At 38.5% G+C, this 14958-nt stretch overlaps 1 protein-coding gene across 7 annotated transcripts in view; it reads left to right on the top strand.

Annotated features, from left to right (window-relative positions):
* LOC134354150 (protein EFR3 homolog A-like) overlaps nucleotides 1–14958 on the top strand; it is a 167324-nt gene that overhangs the window by 19135 nt on the left and 133231 nt on the right. For 3 of the 7 annotated variants that reach the window (XM_063062995.1, XM_063062975.1, XM_063063012.1), the window contains exon 3: nucleotides 6035–6172. The exons of 2 other annotated variants lie outside the window; for them this stretch is intronic. In XM_063062995.1, coding sequence (XP_062919065.1) covers nucleotides 6082–6172 — 91 coding nt within the window. In that variant the 5' untranslated portion in view covers nucleotides 6035–6081. Of the gene's footprint in view, nucleotides 1–5381; nucleotides 5470–6034; nucleotides 6173–14958 lie in introns of all 7 variants that reach the window. 2 more of the 7 variants (XM_063062985.1, XM_063063003.1) reach the window with 1 other exon arrangement.

Raw genomic sequence — 14958 nt, forward strand, 5'->3', positions numbered from 1 at the left:
TTGACTGGGACTCCTATTCTGTAAAAGGACTAGATGGGAAAACACATGAAAACCTGCAGATGCTGGAAATCTAGGCAACACACACAAAATGCTGGAGGAACTCAGCAGACCAGGCAGCATCTTTAGAAAAAAGTAAACATTTGATGTTTCGGGACTGGAAAAAAATGATGAGAAGTCAGAGTAAGAAGGTGGGGGGGGGGAAGGAAGAGAAGAAATACAAGCTGGTAGGTGAAACCTGAGGTGGGGAGGAGAGGAGGGGTGAAGTAAAGAGTTGGGAAATTGATGGGTGAAAGATAAATGGTTGGAGAAGGGGGAATCTGATGGGAGAGGATAGAAGACAATGGAAGAAAGGGAAGGGAGAGGAGAACCAGAGGGAGGGGATGGACAGGTAAGGAGATAAAGTGGGAGGGAAACAGGAATGGGGAATCAAGGAGAAGAGCCCAGTGAGCGGTAGGGCATTGAAGAGTGCAGTAGAACAAAGGGATCTGAGATTACAGGTAGATAATTCATTGAAAGTGGTGTCACAGGTAGATTGGGTCGTAAAGAAAGCTTTAGGTGCGTTGGCCTTCATTACTGTTGAGTACAGGAGGAAGAAAGTTATGCTTAAGTTGTACAAGATGTTTGTGAGGCCCACTTTGGAGTATTGTGTGCAGTTTTGGTCACCTACCTGCAGGAAAGATGTAAATAGTATTGAAAGAGAACAGAGAAAATTTACAAGGACATTGCTGGGACTGAAGGACATGAGTTACAAGAAGAGATTGAATAGGTTAAGACTATATTCTTCAGAATGTAGAAGATTGAGGGGAGATTTGATAGTGGTATACAAAATTATGAGGGATATAGGGTAAAAGCAAGCAGGCTTTTTCTACTGAAGTTGGGTGAGACTACAACTAAAGATCATAGGTTGAGAGTGAAATGAAAAGTTTGAGTAACATACAAGGAAACTTCTTCACTCAGAAGATGGTGAGTGTGTGGAATGAGCTGCCAGCACAAGTGGTGGTTGCAAGCTCTATTTCAGTGTTTAAGTGAAGTTTGGATAGGTACATGGATGGGGGTGTATGAAGGGCTATGGTCTGGGTGCAGGTTGAATGAACTAGGCAGGTTAAATGGTTTGGCATGGACTAAATGGGCTGAGGGTCTGTGCTGTAGTTTTCTAAGACTATTGGCCTGGGTTAGCTTTGTTTTTCCACTTCTCTTAGGAGATAGAGTGGAACATGTTACATAATAAAGTTGAAGGTATGATAAATGAGATACTGCTGACGCTGGAACTCTTGAGCAACACATAGAAAATGCTGGAGAAACACAAAGTCAGGCAGCGTTTGTGGAGGTTAATAAACAGTTGATGTTTTGGGCCAGAAACCTTCATCAAGACAGAAAAGGAACTGGGCAGAAGGCAGAGAAAGGTTGGGTGAGGGGAACAAGTACAAGCTGGCAGGTGATGAGAGAGACCAGGTAAGAGGAATGGAGGGTAGCTGAAGGGTTGAAGTAAGATGCTGGGAGATGATATGGAAAGAAGTGAAGTGCTGAAGAAGGAATCTCACAAGAAGATAGTAGACTATGGAAGAAAGGGAAGGTGGGGTGGGGGTAACCAGAGGAAACTGATAAGTGAGGAGAGAAGGGGAAAGTGTAGCCAGAATGGGGAATGGAAAAAAGGAGGAAGGATAAGTGATTATTGAAAGTTAGAAAAATTACTGTACATGCCATCAGTTTGCAGGCAACCCAGATGGCTTATGAGGTGATGTTCCTCCAAGCTGAGTTTGGCCTCATTGTGTTCAAAGAGGCCATGGGAAGACATGTCAGAGTGGGAATGGGAAGTCAAGTTCTACTGAAATGAAATAGCAGGTATGACAACTCCATTGGGCAGTCTGAATGGGGCTGAAACTGTTGATCACAATTTGATTGTTCATCAGTATTTGTAATGTGATGTTTTGTAATTAGGCCAGCAACCCCCCGCCCCAGCCCCAGTCCCAGTATAGCAATGGCAAACACCAGAGGAAAGTTTAGAGACATAGAACTAATGTTTTTTTAAAAAAAGTGGAGTGTGCCTGGAGCGCAGTCAGGGGTAATGGTAGCGGCTGATACAATAGTGACATTTAAAAAGCTCTTAGGCACAGGGATATAATAAAAAAAGGGAAGATTATGGGTTGTGTAGGATGGAAAGGCAAGATTTATCACGGAGTAGGTTTGTATAGGTCAGCACAACCACATCGATGAAGTGCTGTAATGTTCCAAATTCTATATCCTAACCTGAGGCATGTGAAGCATTTTGAGATTGAAAATAATATCAAAAGTAATGACTTTCAAATGAACATTGGTATTTTGAAACATGGGTTAGATGCCAAATATTTGACATACTGTTGTAATAGACATCGAGAAGATAAAGGCAGGAGACTTTGTTTCAGTGACTTCCTAAAATATTACTGAAATTGGAAGTGCAATCATCTTAGCTGGCAGTCTTCTTCAAGTGTATACACCTTGTTGCATTTGAATCCTGTTGATTTTAAATTATTTATCAATTACATTTTCAACTGGGTCTTAGAAAATGTTGTACTTAATTTGAAATCAGATTAAGATCATAAGACCATAAGATACAGGATCAGAATTAAGCCATTTGGCCCATTGAATCTGCTCTGCTATTTTATCATGGCTGATCGATTTTCCCTCCCAGCCCCAATCTCCTGCCTTCTCCCTGTATCCTTTCATGTCCTGACTAATCAAGAATCTACCAACTTCTACCGTAAATATAGCCAATGATTTGGCCTCCACAGCTGCCTGTGGCAAATACTTCCAGACTCACCACTCTCTGGCCAAAGAAATTTCTCCTCCTCTCCATTCTAAAAGAACAGCCCTCTATTCTGAGACTCTGTTCTATTGTTTTAAAACATTGAATCACAGTGGATTTAATTTGGCTTTTCTGAGACTGATCAACAGGAAAGACTTTTGTGAAAACAAATTTCTACAAACTAGTCTAAATTTATTACAATTATTAAATATACTTGCATGATTACTCACCCCATTCAAGTTGGTGTTTAGTAGATGCACCTTTGGCAGCAGTTACAGCCTTGAATCTTTATGGATAGGTCACTATCAGCTTTACACATCAGGACACTGCAATTTTTCCTCCAGTCTTTGTTACAAAACTGCTGAGCTCTGTAGGATTGCATGGGGATCATGAGTGAACAGCTCTTTTCAACACCAGCCACAAATTCTCAATTGGATTGAGGTCTGGACTCTGACTTGGCCACTCCAGGACATTAACTTCATTGTTACTGAGCCATTTCTGTGTAGCTTTAGCTTTGGCTTTATGCTTGAGGTCATTGTCCTGCTGGAAAACAAATCTACTCTAAAGTCACAGTTCTCTTGCAGACTGCTTCATGTTTTCCTCCAGGATTTCCCTGCATTTATTTTACCCTCTACCTTCACAAGCCTTCTAGAGCTTGCTGCAGTGAAGCATCCCCACAACATGATGCAGCCACCAGCATGCTTCACAGTAGGGATGGTGTGTTTTTATGATGTGCAGTGTTTGACTTGTGCCAAATATAGCATTTAATCTGATGGTCAATCTGGATACTACTTCCAGCTGACTTCATGGTCTCCCACATGCCTTCTGGCAAAGTCTAGCCAACATTTCCTGTAAGTCTTTTCAATTGTGGCTTTCTCTTTGCCACTTTCCCATAGCTGCAACTAGTGAAGCAATTGGGCAACAGTTGTATACACAGTCTCTTCCATCTCAACCACTGAAGCTTGTAACTCCTCCAGATTTGTCATAGGTCTCTTGGTGGCTTTCCTCACTAGTCCCCTTCTTGTACAGTCACTCAGTTTTTGAGGACAGCCTGCTCTGCACGGAATTACACCTTTTATGCTACAATCAATTGAAACACCTTGACTGCACACAGATAATCTCTATTTAACTAATTGTGTGACTTCTAAAACCAATTGGCTGCATCAGTGATGCATTGGTGTATCATGCTAAAGGACATGAACACTTGTGCAATCAATTATTTTGTGTTTATATTTGTAGTTAATTTAGATCACTTTGTAGAGATCTGTTTTCACATTGACACAAAAGAGTCTTTTTCTGTTGATCAGTGTCAAAAAAGCCAAATTAAATTCACTGTGATTTAATTTTTTAAAACAATAAAACATGAAAACTTCCAAGGGTGTTGAATACTTTTTATAGGCACAGTAAATCATTAATTATCAAATCATATTTTCTAACATTGTTTATATTTTGGATTTCTAATAGCAGAATTGATAAGGGTTAGCCATTTCATGTGGTGTATCGGGCTTTCAGAAGATTTTTAATTATTAAGCAAAATTGAAGTGTACAGAATTGAGGATAAAATACTGACATAGATTAAGAAATGAATTATTGGCAGGGATAGAACAAACAGATCCTTTTTGGGTTGGGAGGCTATGACTACGGGGGAGTGGTGGCGTTGGTGCTGTTGCCCATCTGCTTATTTTTTTTTATCAAAAAAAGTAAGTAGATCAAGAGTAATATACCCGAATATGATATAAAGCTAAGTGGTATTGTGTGCTGTGAGGAGGAGGGGTTATAGACAGGTTCAGTGAAATGATAGGAATATGGCAGATGGAGCTATTCACTTTGTTCCACACTTCCTGCAGGCTGTTGTTTTCTGGCAGTCGGATCTCATTGAAACACACAGAATTTTAACAGGGCATGAGAAGGTGGGTGTGAGGTATCTGAAAATGAGTGTAATTCTTTCAACAGAAGTTGTTTGTCATCCAGGAGAAGTTGACAAGAAATTACTTCTTTCAGAGGGTAGCATTGTTTGTATTGATGCTGGTGAAAATGAGGAAAGGCTCTTAGAAGTTGTTTTGAGTGAGCACATGGAAAATGAATCAGTGCACAGTTGATTTGACATCAGTGGCTGAAAACACCAGTGGATTTCCTAGTGGAATGTCATGTACCAAATGTTTGAGGAACTTGGCAAGTCAGGCAGCATCTATGGAGGGAAATTTATCATTCCACCTTTTATGCTCTACTTGCCAGTAAAATGCTTGCTGGGACCATTTTTTTTAAACTCTCGTCCGGGATGCAGGCCTGCTTGCATATCAAGTTCCCACTGGTTTAACCATCTTATGTCTGATGTAATGGACCACAATAGGCACTGTTGCCTTTTCATGCCACCGTTGCTCTCTACACCACGATCATCTAGGCACACAAGCAGGTTGAATATTACATTTATTTTTCTACTTTTAAAAAAAGTACTTCCATTAAGATTTGTGAGGAATTGCTATAGCTGTTGCATTGATTTGAGCCAATTTCTTCCTGATAAAATGTTTAGGCTTGGAGTGATCGAATTTTGTGACACATCCATGAATCTGCACTTACTAACTGTTGCCATGCTTTTCAGGTCTTTTACTGGTCTAACTTTATGGAGCTGAATGTTCCCATTTCATGTATCCTGGACAGATGTCGAATTACAAATGCAGAACATTGTTGTAAGCGCAGTTAGCATGTTTGCTCATCTTTACTGGAAGCATTGTGTTGCTCCCTAATCATTATTCATGCTGTGCAGTCTACTTCTTTTAAACCTTAATTGTACTAGAGGAGATTGTTGCCATCTATTTTGTTTCTGCAGAGATTGTGAAACAGCAAATAGTTTATGATTTGGGGTAATAACATTACTGGTATTTCATTTCCAAGGTGGCTGAGGCTACAAGATTTTTAAGACTAGTCAATCCAAATTCTGTTAAATTGGAAAACAAAACTCCACCATTTGGAGTACACTGAATGGCAAGATACTTTTTTCATTAAAGTAACAGTTCGTTTCATTCTGGACTATATGATTTGTATCATTTTGGTACTGAGAGTTCTTTTTACATCAAAGCTAATTATTATAACTTTTTAAGGCCATATATTCACAGTTTTGGCATCCTGTTTGTGTAGCCAATGGCCATCCTTGATGCTAATTAGTAAGTAGTCTATCCGATATCAAGTCGTCTAGTGTTACTGTAAATGGAATTCAAAGATCACATGTCTGATTATGGGTATACAATTCTGTAGGTGCAGTGAAATCTAAGTCTTAAGTCTGAAGCTACAGAGTGTACAGGATGCGAAGGTATATTCAGGTACCAAGAACTGAACCTGAACAAGTCTACAGGTTTAACACTGGGTGGGAACCAAGACCCTTGCTGTCATGTGGTAAGTTAGAATAAAGCACATTATATGTTTATGCTTTTGTCTGGACGATTGTAATGTATTTTTCTAGGAGGTAAATAAGTTTTGTATTTGCAAAGTACATACTATTAACACCTAATCAGTTCATTATATTTTATAGGGTTTCTTATGATGTTGGAAAAAAAAGTTGCATTTTTACAGTTCAAAAGTTTTTTAGTGCTCTCTCAACCAGCGTGTTGATCTCCAGGTTCAGAAACTCCAGAAAAATGACATGAGTTGTTCAACTTGTTCCTTCTAAGTTCATTGATATATTGCCTGAGAATCCACTTCAAATTGCAAAAAAGTTTCAGTAGATATTGAATGAAACAAAAATCTTGCATTTATTATTTACATAGCAATTTCAGCTCCGAAACAATCCCTTTGAGCCAGCCAGTCCATATCCAGACATGCTCCATAGAAACTCCTTCGTTTTTCTTCATCTACTTTACATCAGTACTATTGCCTGCTCCTCATGATTGAGTCCCATTGTTTGGGTTAAGAGGTTTCTCCTGCATTTCTATTAATTGGTAAGTATATTCATGGCTCCTGGTCCTGATCTCTTCTGCAGGAGGAAGTCTTTGGTTTTGCGTGCCGAATTCTATATAACTTTCAAGGTCTTCAGTCAAGTAATTCCAGTCTTTGATTGGAGATGGGAGCTCTAGCATATTCAGTTTCTGATAGGATTAATGTTGTGCTTCTGGTATTATGCTATTTGTTTTTGCATCTTCTCTAAAAACTTGCACTTCAGAACTGTGAGTGTTGCATTTCCAAAGATCTACGTTTTCAACATCTCTTTTCATTGTAGGAATCCCAACTGCTTTGTTTCTTTTTAGGTTACTTAATGGCCTGCATTGCTCATTATGCTGATGTCTATACCTTAGGACCTCACTTAGTTAAATAATTTGCTTGTAGTTCCTGATTCATTCTATCTACATCTGTTGGCTCAACTTCTTGAACTGAAGATCTTTTGCCAGTTGTGCATATAGATAACAAAGTTTTGAGTAGTGTTCTATTTTGCATCCTTCTATGTGTGATACACAAATTTTGAAGTTGTATCTTCGATTCAGTGTTAAATCATAAGTAAATGATGAAGAGTAGTAATCTCATGACTAGTTCACATGGAGCGGCCCTTGTTACTTTGTATCCTTTTAGTAGCACTTAACCATTTGTATTTCTGTTTTGTAGCCATGTTGCTATTCATTCTGGTATTTTTTTCTGACTCCAGTCTAGCTGAGTATTTACATATCATGAGTTTAATGATATCTAAATATATTGCTTTACTAGATTAACTTTGTCCATTGTTCACTTTCTATGAAAGAAGTCAATGAGTGGACAACCATGATCTGCATTTGGTACTCAATTAGTTCAGTTTTAAAGGACATCTTGTATTTATTCATCCTCTGTCTATATGCATGGTGTTTGAGTATGTTCTTTTACTTTGGCTTCAGTGTCATGCTTAGTTTTGTCATCTATGGCATTTCCTTGCTGATTGGTTTGTTCTAGACCTTTAGTGGAACTTATTTCCCTTGGATATTCCTGGCTATTTTTAAATGTTTCCTCTATTTTTTCAGTTTCTTTAAATAATATGTTGGATTTTCTATTAGTTTTCTTATCAAGTAGGTACAGGGATTAATTACCAGTGGCAGAAGGCAAGGTGCTCTTTGATATCTGATGTCTGTTCTTAAAGTTCTGTTATCTGCAGTACAGGAAACATGAGTTATATACGTTTTATATCAATATGACCATGCAATAAATCACTGATTTGTTTATGCAATGTTATGTCTTGCCACATTTTGTATTATTATAGAAATATTCTTTTGCCTATTTTATTACTAGTCTATCTAATGTACAAATTGCATCTCCTGAAACTTATGTAAACCTATTCACAATTCTGTTGGGCTCCTATTAATATATTTCTATTAAATAGATTTTTGTGTTAATTTAAGAACATAAGAACTTAAGAAATAGGAGCAGGAGTAGGCCATCTGGCCCGTCAAGCCTGCTCCACCAGTCAATAAGATCATGGCTGATTTGACCTTGGACTCATCTCCACCTAACTGCCTTTTCCCCATAACCTTTAATTCCCCTACAATGTGAAAATTTATCCAACCTTGTTTTAAATATATTGCTGAGGTTGCCTCCACTGCTTCATTGGGCAGAGAATTCCACAAATTCACTGTCCTCTGGGAAAAACAGTTCCTCCTCATCTCCATCCCAAATCTACTCCCCCAAATCTTGAGGCTATGGCCCTTCATTATAGTCTCACCTATCAATGGAAACAACTTTCTTGCCTCTTATCGCTTTCATAATCATGAATATTTTTTGTAAGATCTCCTCTCATTCTTCTGAATGCCAGCTAGTACAGTCCTAAGTGACTCAATCTCTCCTCATAGTCTAAACCCTCATCTCTGGGTTCAACCTGTTGAACTTCCTCTGCACCGCCTCCAAAGCCAGTATATCCTTCCTCAGTAAGGAGACCAGAACTGCATGTGGTACTCCGGATGCAACCTCACCAGTACTCTGTACAGTTGCAGCAAGTCCTCCTGTTCTTTAATTCAATCCCTCTAGCTATGAAGGCCAACATTTCATTTGCCTTGATAGCCTGCTGCACCTACAAACCAACCTTTTGTGGTTCATGCACAAGCACTCCCAAGTTCCTCTGCACAGCAGCATGCTGCAATCTTTTACCATTTAAATAATAATCTGCTCTTCCATTTTTTTCCTTCTCCATCTGCCAAACCCTTTCCACTCACTGAACCTAACTATATCTGTCTGCAGACTCTCCGTATCTTCTGCACAATTTGCTTTCCCTCTCAATTTAGTGTCATCAGCAAACTTAGATACGCTACACTTGGTCCCCTCTTCCATATCCTTAATGTGTATCATGAATCACTCACCATTGATTGCCAAACAGAGTAACACCCATGTATCCCCAACTCTCTGCTTTCTATTATTTAACCAATCCTTACCCATGCTAGTACATCACCCCCAACTCGATGCATCCTTAGTCGTTTATGTGATGCCTTATCAATTGCCTTCTGGAAATCCAAGTAAATAACGTCCATCTGTTCCCCTCTATCCACTGTGCTCATTATATCCTCAAAGAACTGCAGTAAGTTTGTCAAACAGGACCTGCCTTTGCTGAATCCATGCTGTATCTGCATGGTGGATGGATTTCTTTCCAGATGCCTCGCTATTTCTTCTTTAATGATAGCTTCAAGCATTTTCTCAACATTAAACTAACTGGCTTAAAGTTATCTGCTTTTTGACTACATCTTTTTTTTGAACAGTGGTGTGAAATCCGCTGTCTTCCAATCCGCCGGGACCTGGCCAGAGTTTCAGTACCCTGAGATGCATTCCATCAGGACCAGGGGACTTGTCTATCTTCACGTCCACAACTTTGCTCAGCACTACCTCTTTAATGGTAGCTATTGTATATATTGAAGCCCTCACCTCCCATGGCATCCATAACATCTCTCTTTGGCATGTTAGATGTGTCCTCCACTGTGAGCACCGACACAAAATAGTCATTCAAAGCCTCTGCCATTTCCTCATTACCCAATATCAATTTCCCTTCTCGTCCTCCAAGAGACCTATGTTCACTTTAGCCACTCTTTTCTGCTTTATATTATTATAAAAAAACTTGTACTATCTGTTTTATATTTTGTGCTTGTTTATTTTCTTAATCTCGTTCCCTTTGTTTTTTTGCTCGCTTACTGATTTTTTTTTGTTGCTTTTTAAAGTTTTCCCAATCGTCCAGTTTCCCATTAGTCTTGGCGACTTCGTATGCACGAGCTTTTAGTTTGATGCCTTCTTTTATTTCCTTAGTTATCCAAGGCTGGCTCTCCCAACCCTTACTGTCCTAACTTTTAACTGGAATATACTTTTGTTGAACGCCATGAAAAATCTCTTTGAAAGTCTTCTACTGTTCCTCAGCCATCCCACCATATAGCATGTATTCCCAGTCTACGCTAGTCAAATCCTCCCTCATCCCATTGTGGTCTCCATTGTTTAGTCAAAGCACACTGGTTTTAGATCCTCCATTTGTATGTGACTGATTTACCTAAGTAACATTAAATTAATAAAATAGACCAAACCTGGCAAATCTGTTGAAGTTCTTTAAGGAAAAGATGAGCAGAAAGCAAAGAGTGGGAATAAAGGGGGCATGATTCTCTTTGGTTGCTGGTGACGAGTGATGTTCTGCAGAGGTTGCTGTTGGGACCGCTTCCTTTTATGTTGTATGTCAATGATTTGGATGACAGAGTTAATGGCTTTGTGGCCAGGTTTCTGGATGACACAGAATAGGTGGAGGTACGGGTAGTGCTGAAGAAGCAGAGAGGCTGCAGGAGGACTTAAGACAGATAGTGAAGAATGGGCAAAGAAAAGGCAGATGGAATACAGTGTTGTGAGTGTAAGATCATGCACTTTGGTAGAAGGAGCAAAAACATAGATTATTTTCTAAACTGAGAGAAGACTAAAAATTTTGAAGTCAAGGGGACTTGAGAGTTCCCCAAATGTTAACTTGCAGGTTGAGAGGACTAGAATATAAAAGCAAGGATGTAATGTTGGTGCTTTATAAGGGACTGGTGGGGCCTCAGTTGGAGGATTTTGAGCAGTTTTGGGCCCCTTATCTGAGGACATTGGGGAGGGTTCAGAGAAGGTTCACAAGAATGTTTCCAGGAATGAAGGTGTTATTGTATGAGGAGGGTTTGATGGCTCTGGGCCTGTATTCACTGGAATTTAGAAGAATTGGGGGGGAGTCGGGGGTGGGGTGGAATCTCATTGAAACCTATCAAATGTTTTCGGCCTAGATGGAGTGGATGTTTAGAGGATGTTTTCTATAGTAGGTGAGTCTAGGTCCCCACTACAAGTTGCACAGCCTCCGAATAGAGGAACATCTATTTAGAATGGAGATGAGGTGGAATTTTTTTAGCCAGAGGATAGTGAATCTGTGGAATATATTGCCACTTATGGATAGGTCATTGGGTGTTTTATGGCAGAGGTTGGTAGTTTCTTGATTAGTCAGGATGTGAAATATTACTGGGAGAAGGCAGGAGAATTGGGGTGAGAGCGAAAATGGATCAGCCATGATGAAATGACGAAGCAGACTCAATGAGCTGAATGACTTAATTCTGCTCCCATGTTTTAGAGTCTTTTTTGACCTCATAACATTTTGGAAATGGTGTTCAGTCACTTAGGACAATATTTTCAGCCAGATCAGAAATTCTTCATGCTGCTGAGTGGATCTCTAAATGCAAAAAAAGTGTTCTTACCAATAATCTCCCTCTATTTTTCTTTATTAAATTCAGTGTTATGTTATGGTAGATGTAGAAGAGCATAGCTGGCAAGGAAAAGAATTGTCAAAGACATTTGTGATACCTTTTGTGAAGGGTGATAGAATTCTACTTCCTAATTGTCCCTGCCATGTTTCTACAATGCTCAAAAATCTTCACCAAGATTTAGGGGACCAGGATGAAAATACAGATGGAAGAATTCATTAAGATCATGACTAATCTGAAGTACATTTTCCTGTCAAAAACCCATAGAATTGTTGTGTCATTCTGAAGAAATATGTTAATTCATTACATTGAAATTGGATAACTCACAAGGCAAATCATTTTTTTTTCAGTCTTTCTTTGCTTACTTGTTATTTCTTTTTACATAAAATGCTATATTTAAGGCTAGCTTTGTTGGGACTATTAGATTCTATGTCAGTATTGAAACCTGAGGTTCTACCAGGCAGCAACAGCTGCAAAAGCTTGAATTTCGTGATTGTTAGCAATTGAAAACTTTAGTCTCTTAGCAGTAATTTGGGCATTGTCTGTGACAACTTCATTTCTCATCATGAGGATTCAGTTGCACAGATTGTGGCATTAATTGTGATTATTGCACAATGCTAGTCTTAAAAGTATAAAAAATATGTTCTTGTAATTAAAATAGTATTAAGTTTTTTGCTTCAATACGATATGAGTTCAGAGACAACTGAAAATGATAAATGATACTTCTCCCTCAGTGTTCAGATCTGATTTCCTGACGAGTGGAATTGAGCAATATAATTAAGACTAAATTTTTGATGACTACAGGGAAACCTTTCTTTAACCATTCATAAAATGCTAAGTGTTTTTACTATCTGAAAGCAAGAACTGGCATGGAAGAGAATATAATCTGTAAACATTTTATTTTCAATTGTGGATGGGCCCTGTTTTGCACAAAATATAAAGCAACTGTTGATGTTTTTATTTTGGTCTTGAATTGGTTAATTTTAATCTAAGTTTTTTTTAAAATATACAATTGAATTACCAGTGCCCGGTTGTCATGACTACAGTGTTGACAACTTTTGGATTTTTTTAACCTGGAATGGCTTCAGGCCTAGAATGTTGCCCAATTATGTAATGTTATTTACTTTTCTAAAATTATCCTTAAGAACCAAACATTTGAGGATCCCTATTGTTGAATCCAATATGCACTTAAATGTAACAATTATTTAGAATCAATATTCAGGTAAAAGCTATTAGTTCTTGAGGGTCTTGTAGTTTCACTTGTAGACCCAATACTGAAGATGATCTTATTTATTTAATCTGCATTGCCTTAATACCTAATGAAGTGAACATGGGAGGTGGCAAGATAGTCTAGCAATTACAGCTATCACTGATCAGGATTCAATTCCCACCGCTGCCTGCGTGGGCGCTCTGGTTTCCTCCCACATTCCAAAGACTTAGTGTTGGGGTTAGTGAATTGTAAGCATGCTATGTAGATGCTGGAAGTGTAGTAATACTTGGGCACTACCCAGCACAATCCTTGTTGACTGATTTAACTCATTTCACTGTATGCTCTGTTGTACATGTGACAAATAAGACTAATCTTTAATCGTTCATCTTTCTTAATGACACGTTATTGAGTTGATAGTTCTGAGTTCCAGCTATAGATCTTGTAATGCTACTGTGACACTGTAATTTCCTTTGGGATCAATATAGTATCTATCTATCTAGATATCTTTCTTCACAGCTTTCCTTCTGATTTGTCAGTTATAGTTATCACTTTACCTCTGATGGAAGGTGAAAAACTGAGTGTCAGAGATGTTTATTGGACCATGGTGTAAAAATTTCAGTTTGACCCAGGAATATCATCAGCAGGCTGTACTAATTCACAGTAAATGGGCCAAATAAATGCGATTACCACAAGTGATTTTTAACACAATTTCAATTTGTCATTTTGTTCCAGTTTGCTACCCAGATCTAAGTTTAGCTTCTCTCAATGTTTTGAATTGGTAAAAATAATGTGACCCTAGATATTGGATTAGAATAGAAAGCATTTGCCCTTTCTGAAAGTATAAATCACATGATGTACATCCATTTCTGGTGGATGACGTGGCCATTGTCAACAACATTATATAATGCACTTCCTGTCATCATTCACCCTTCTGTTGTCATTTCTGTGCCATATTTCTCCCAAGTAGTCATGTTATAACAACTGAAGTTGCATCTACAGCTTGTAATCCTCCACCTTCATCGTTCACTCACTGTTAAAACTTGGAAGTTGAACATCATGTGATTTAATGGGTCACCCAGACTTGCCACAGGAATTAGTTAAAATTCCACATTTTGAATAAAGTGGATTCTGGTGAATTGAGACTGATCAGATCTAGTATATTTTGGCCCAGTTAACCAAAGTTTAATTGAAATAGTGGAAAAGGTTTTTTTTTAAAAAGACAAGCTAATTGACAAATTGTGTATTTAAAGAAATACAGAACAAATTAGAACACGACCAATGGTACTACAGTACTATAAAACTATGTATTGGTTCCTGATAGTTATTAACGGAGGAATTCAATACAATGAACAAAATCAGTGCAGACACTTAGTGCAGATAATGCATTGTCTTCATATAATGCTTTCAATGGTTACATCCTAATCTTCATTTTCATTGCAACATTCAAGATCATTTATTGATACCTTAATTCTTCGTAGCTCCTAACTTGATGTTGCAGCGAGATCATTTCATTTTCACTACTGGACTTTTTTTAGCATTTCCAAGCCTGAATGCTTGAAAGTGCAGTGAGCAAAACAGTTCTGAATTGACTTGTTGCTTATTTTTCATCAGCTTTCAGTGATAAAAATCACTAATTTTTTTAAACACAAACACACACTGGCACTATTTAAATACTGTTTGCTTTAAGAATGGTGTAGCGTCTATCGACCATTATGCGCGTAACTGAAGCTAGTTAGAACCTGTTCAGCAAGTCTCGTGCCCCAGTTAAGCCTCATAGTGTCACAAATAAACAGAGAATCCCAATTATTTTCTTGATTTGTTTTTGTTCTGTAAGAGTTGTACCAAATAAGATTAACCAATGGCCCAATTAAATGGAATCCACTGAACTTGTATTATACTCCATAATCCCTTTTCTCTGAAAGGGCAAAGAATACCAGCCTGTGTTGTTGCTTTCCACGTATCCCTCCATCTCATCAAGCCAGTGAACCTCCTGTGAACCTTTTGCAAGGTTTTTGCATTGATGCTTCTTACGACGTAGAAGGATGTCATTTGGCACACGGGATGCATGTCCACTCGGCATTGAGTAATCCAAGAGTCCTATTGTCCCTTTTGTATTCCTGTAATTCTCTCTCGCTCTCTCTCGCGCTCGCTCTCTCACTCGCACCTTTTGATATTTTTTGCCTTTTATCTACACCAGGAGAGAATAATAGTAGCAAATTAACCACCCAGGGCAGCCCTATGATGTGGGGGGAAATGGTGAACCTTCATGGTGAATTTTTCAA

This window comes from Mobula hypostoma, chromosome 1, assembly GCF_963921235.1.
Source record: "Mobula hypostoma chromosome 1, sMobHyp1.1, whole genome shotgun sequence".
Taxonomy (NCBI): Eukaryota; Metazoa; Chordata; class Chondrichthyes; order Myliobatiformes; family Myliobatidae; genus Mobula; species Mobula hypostoma.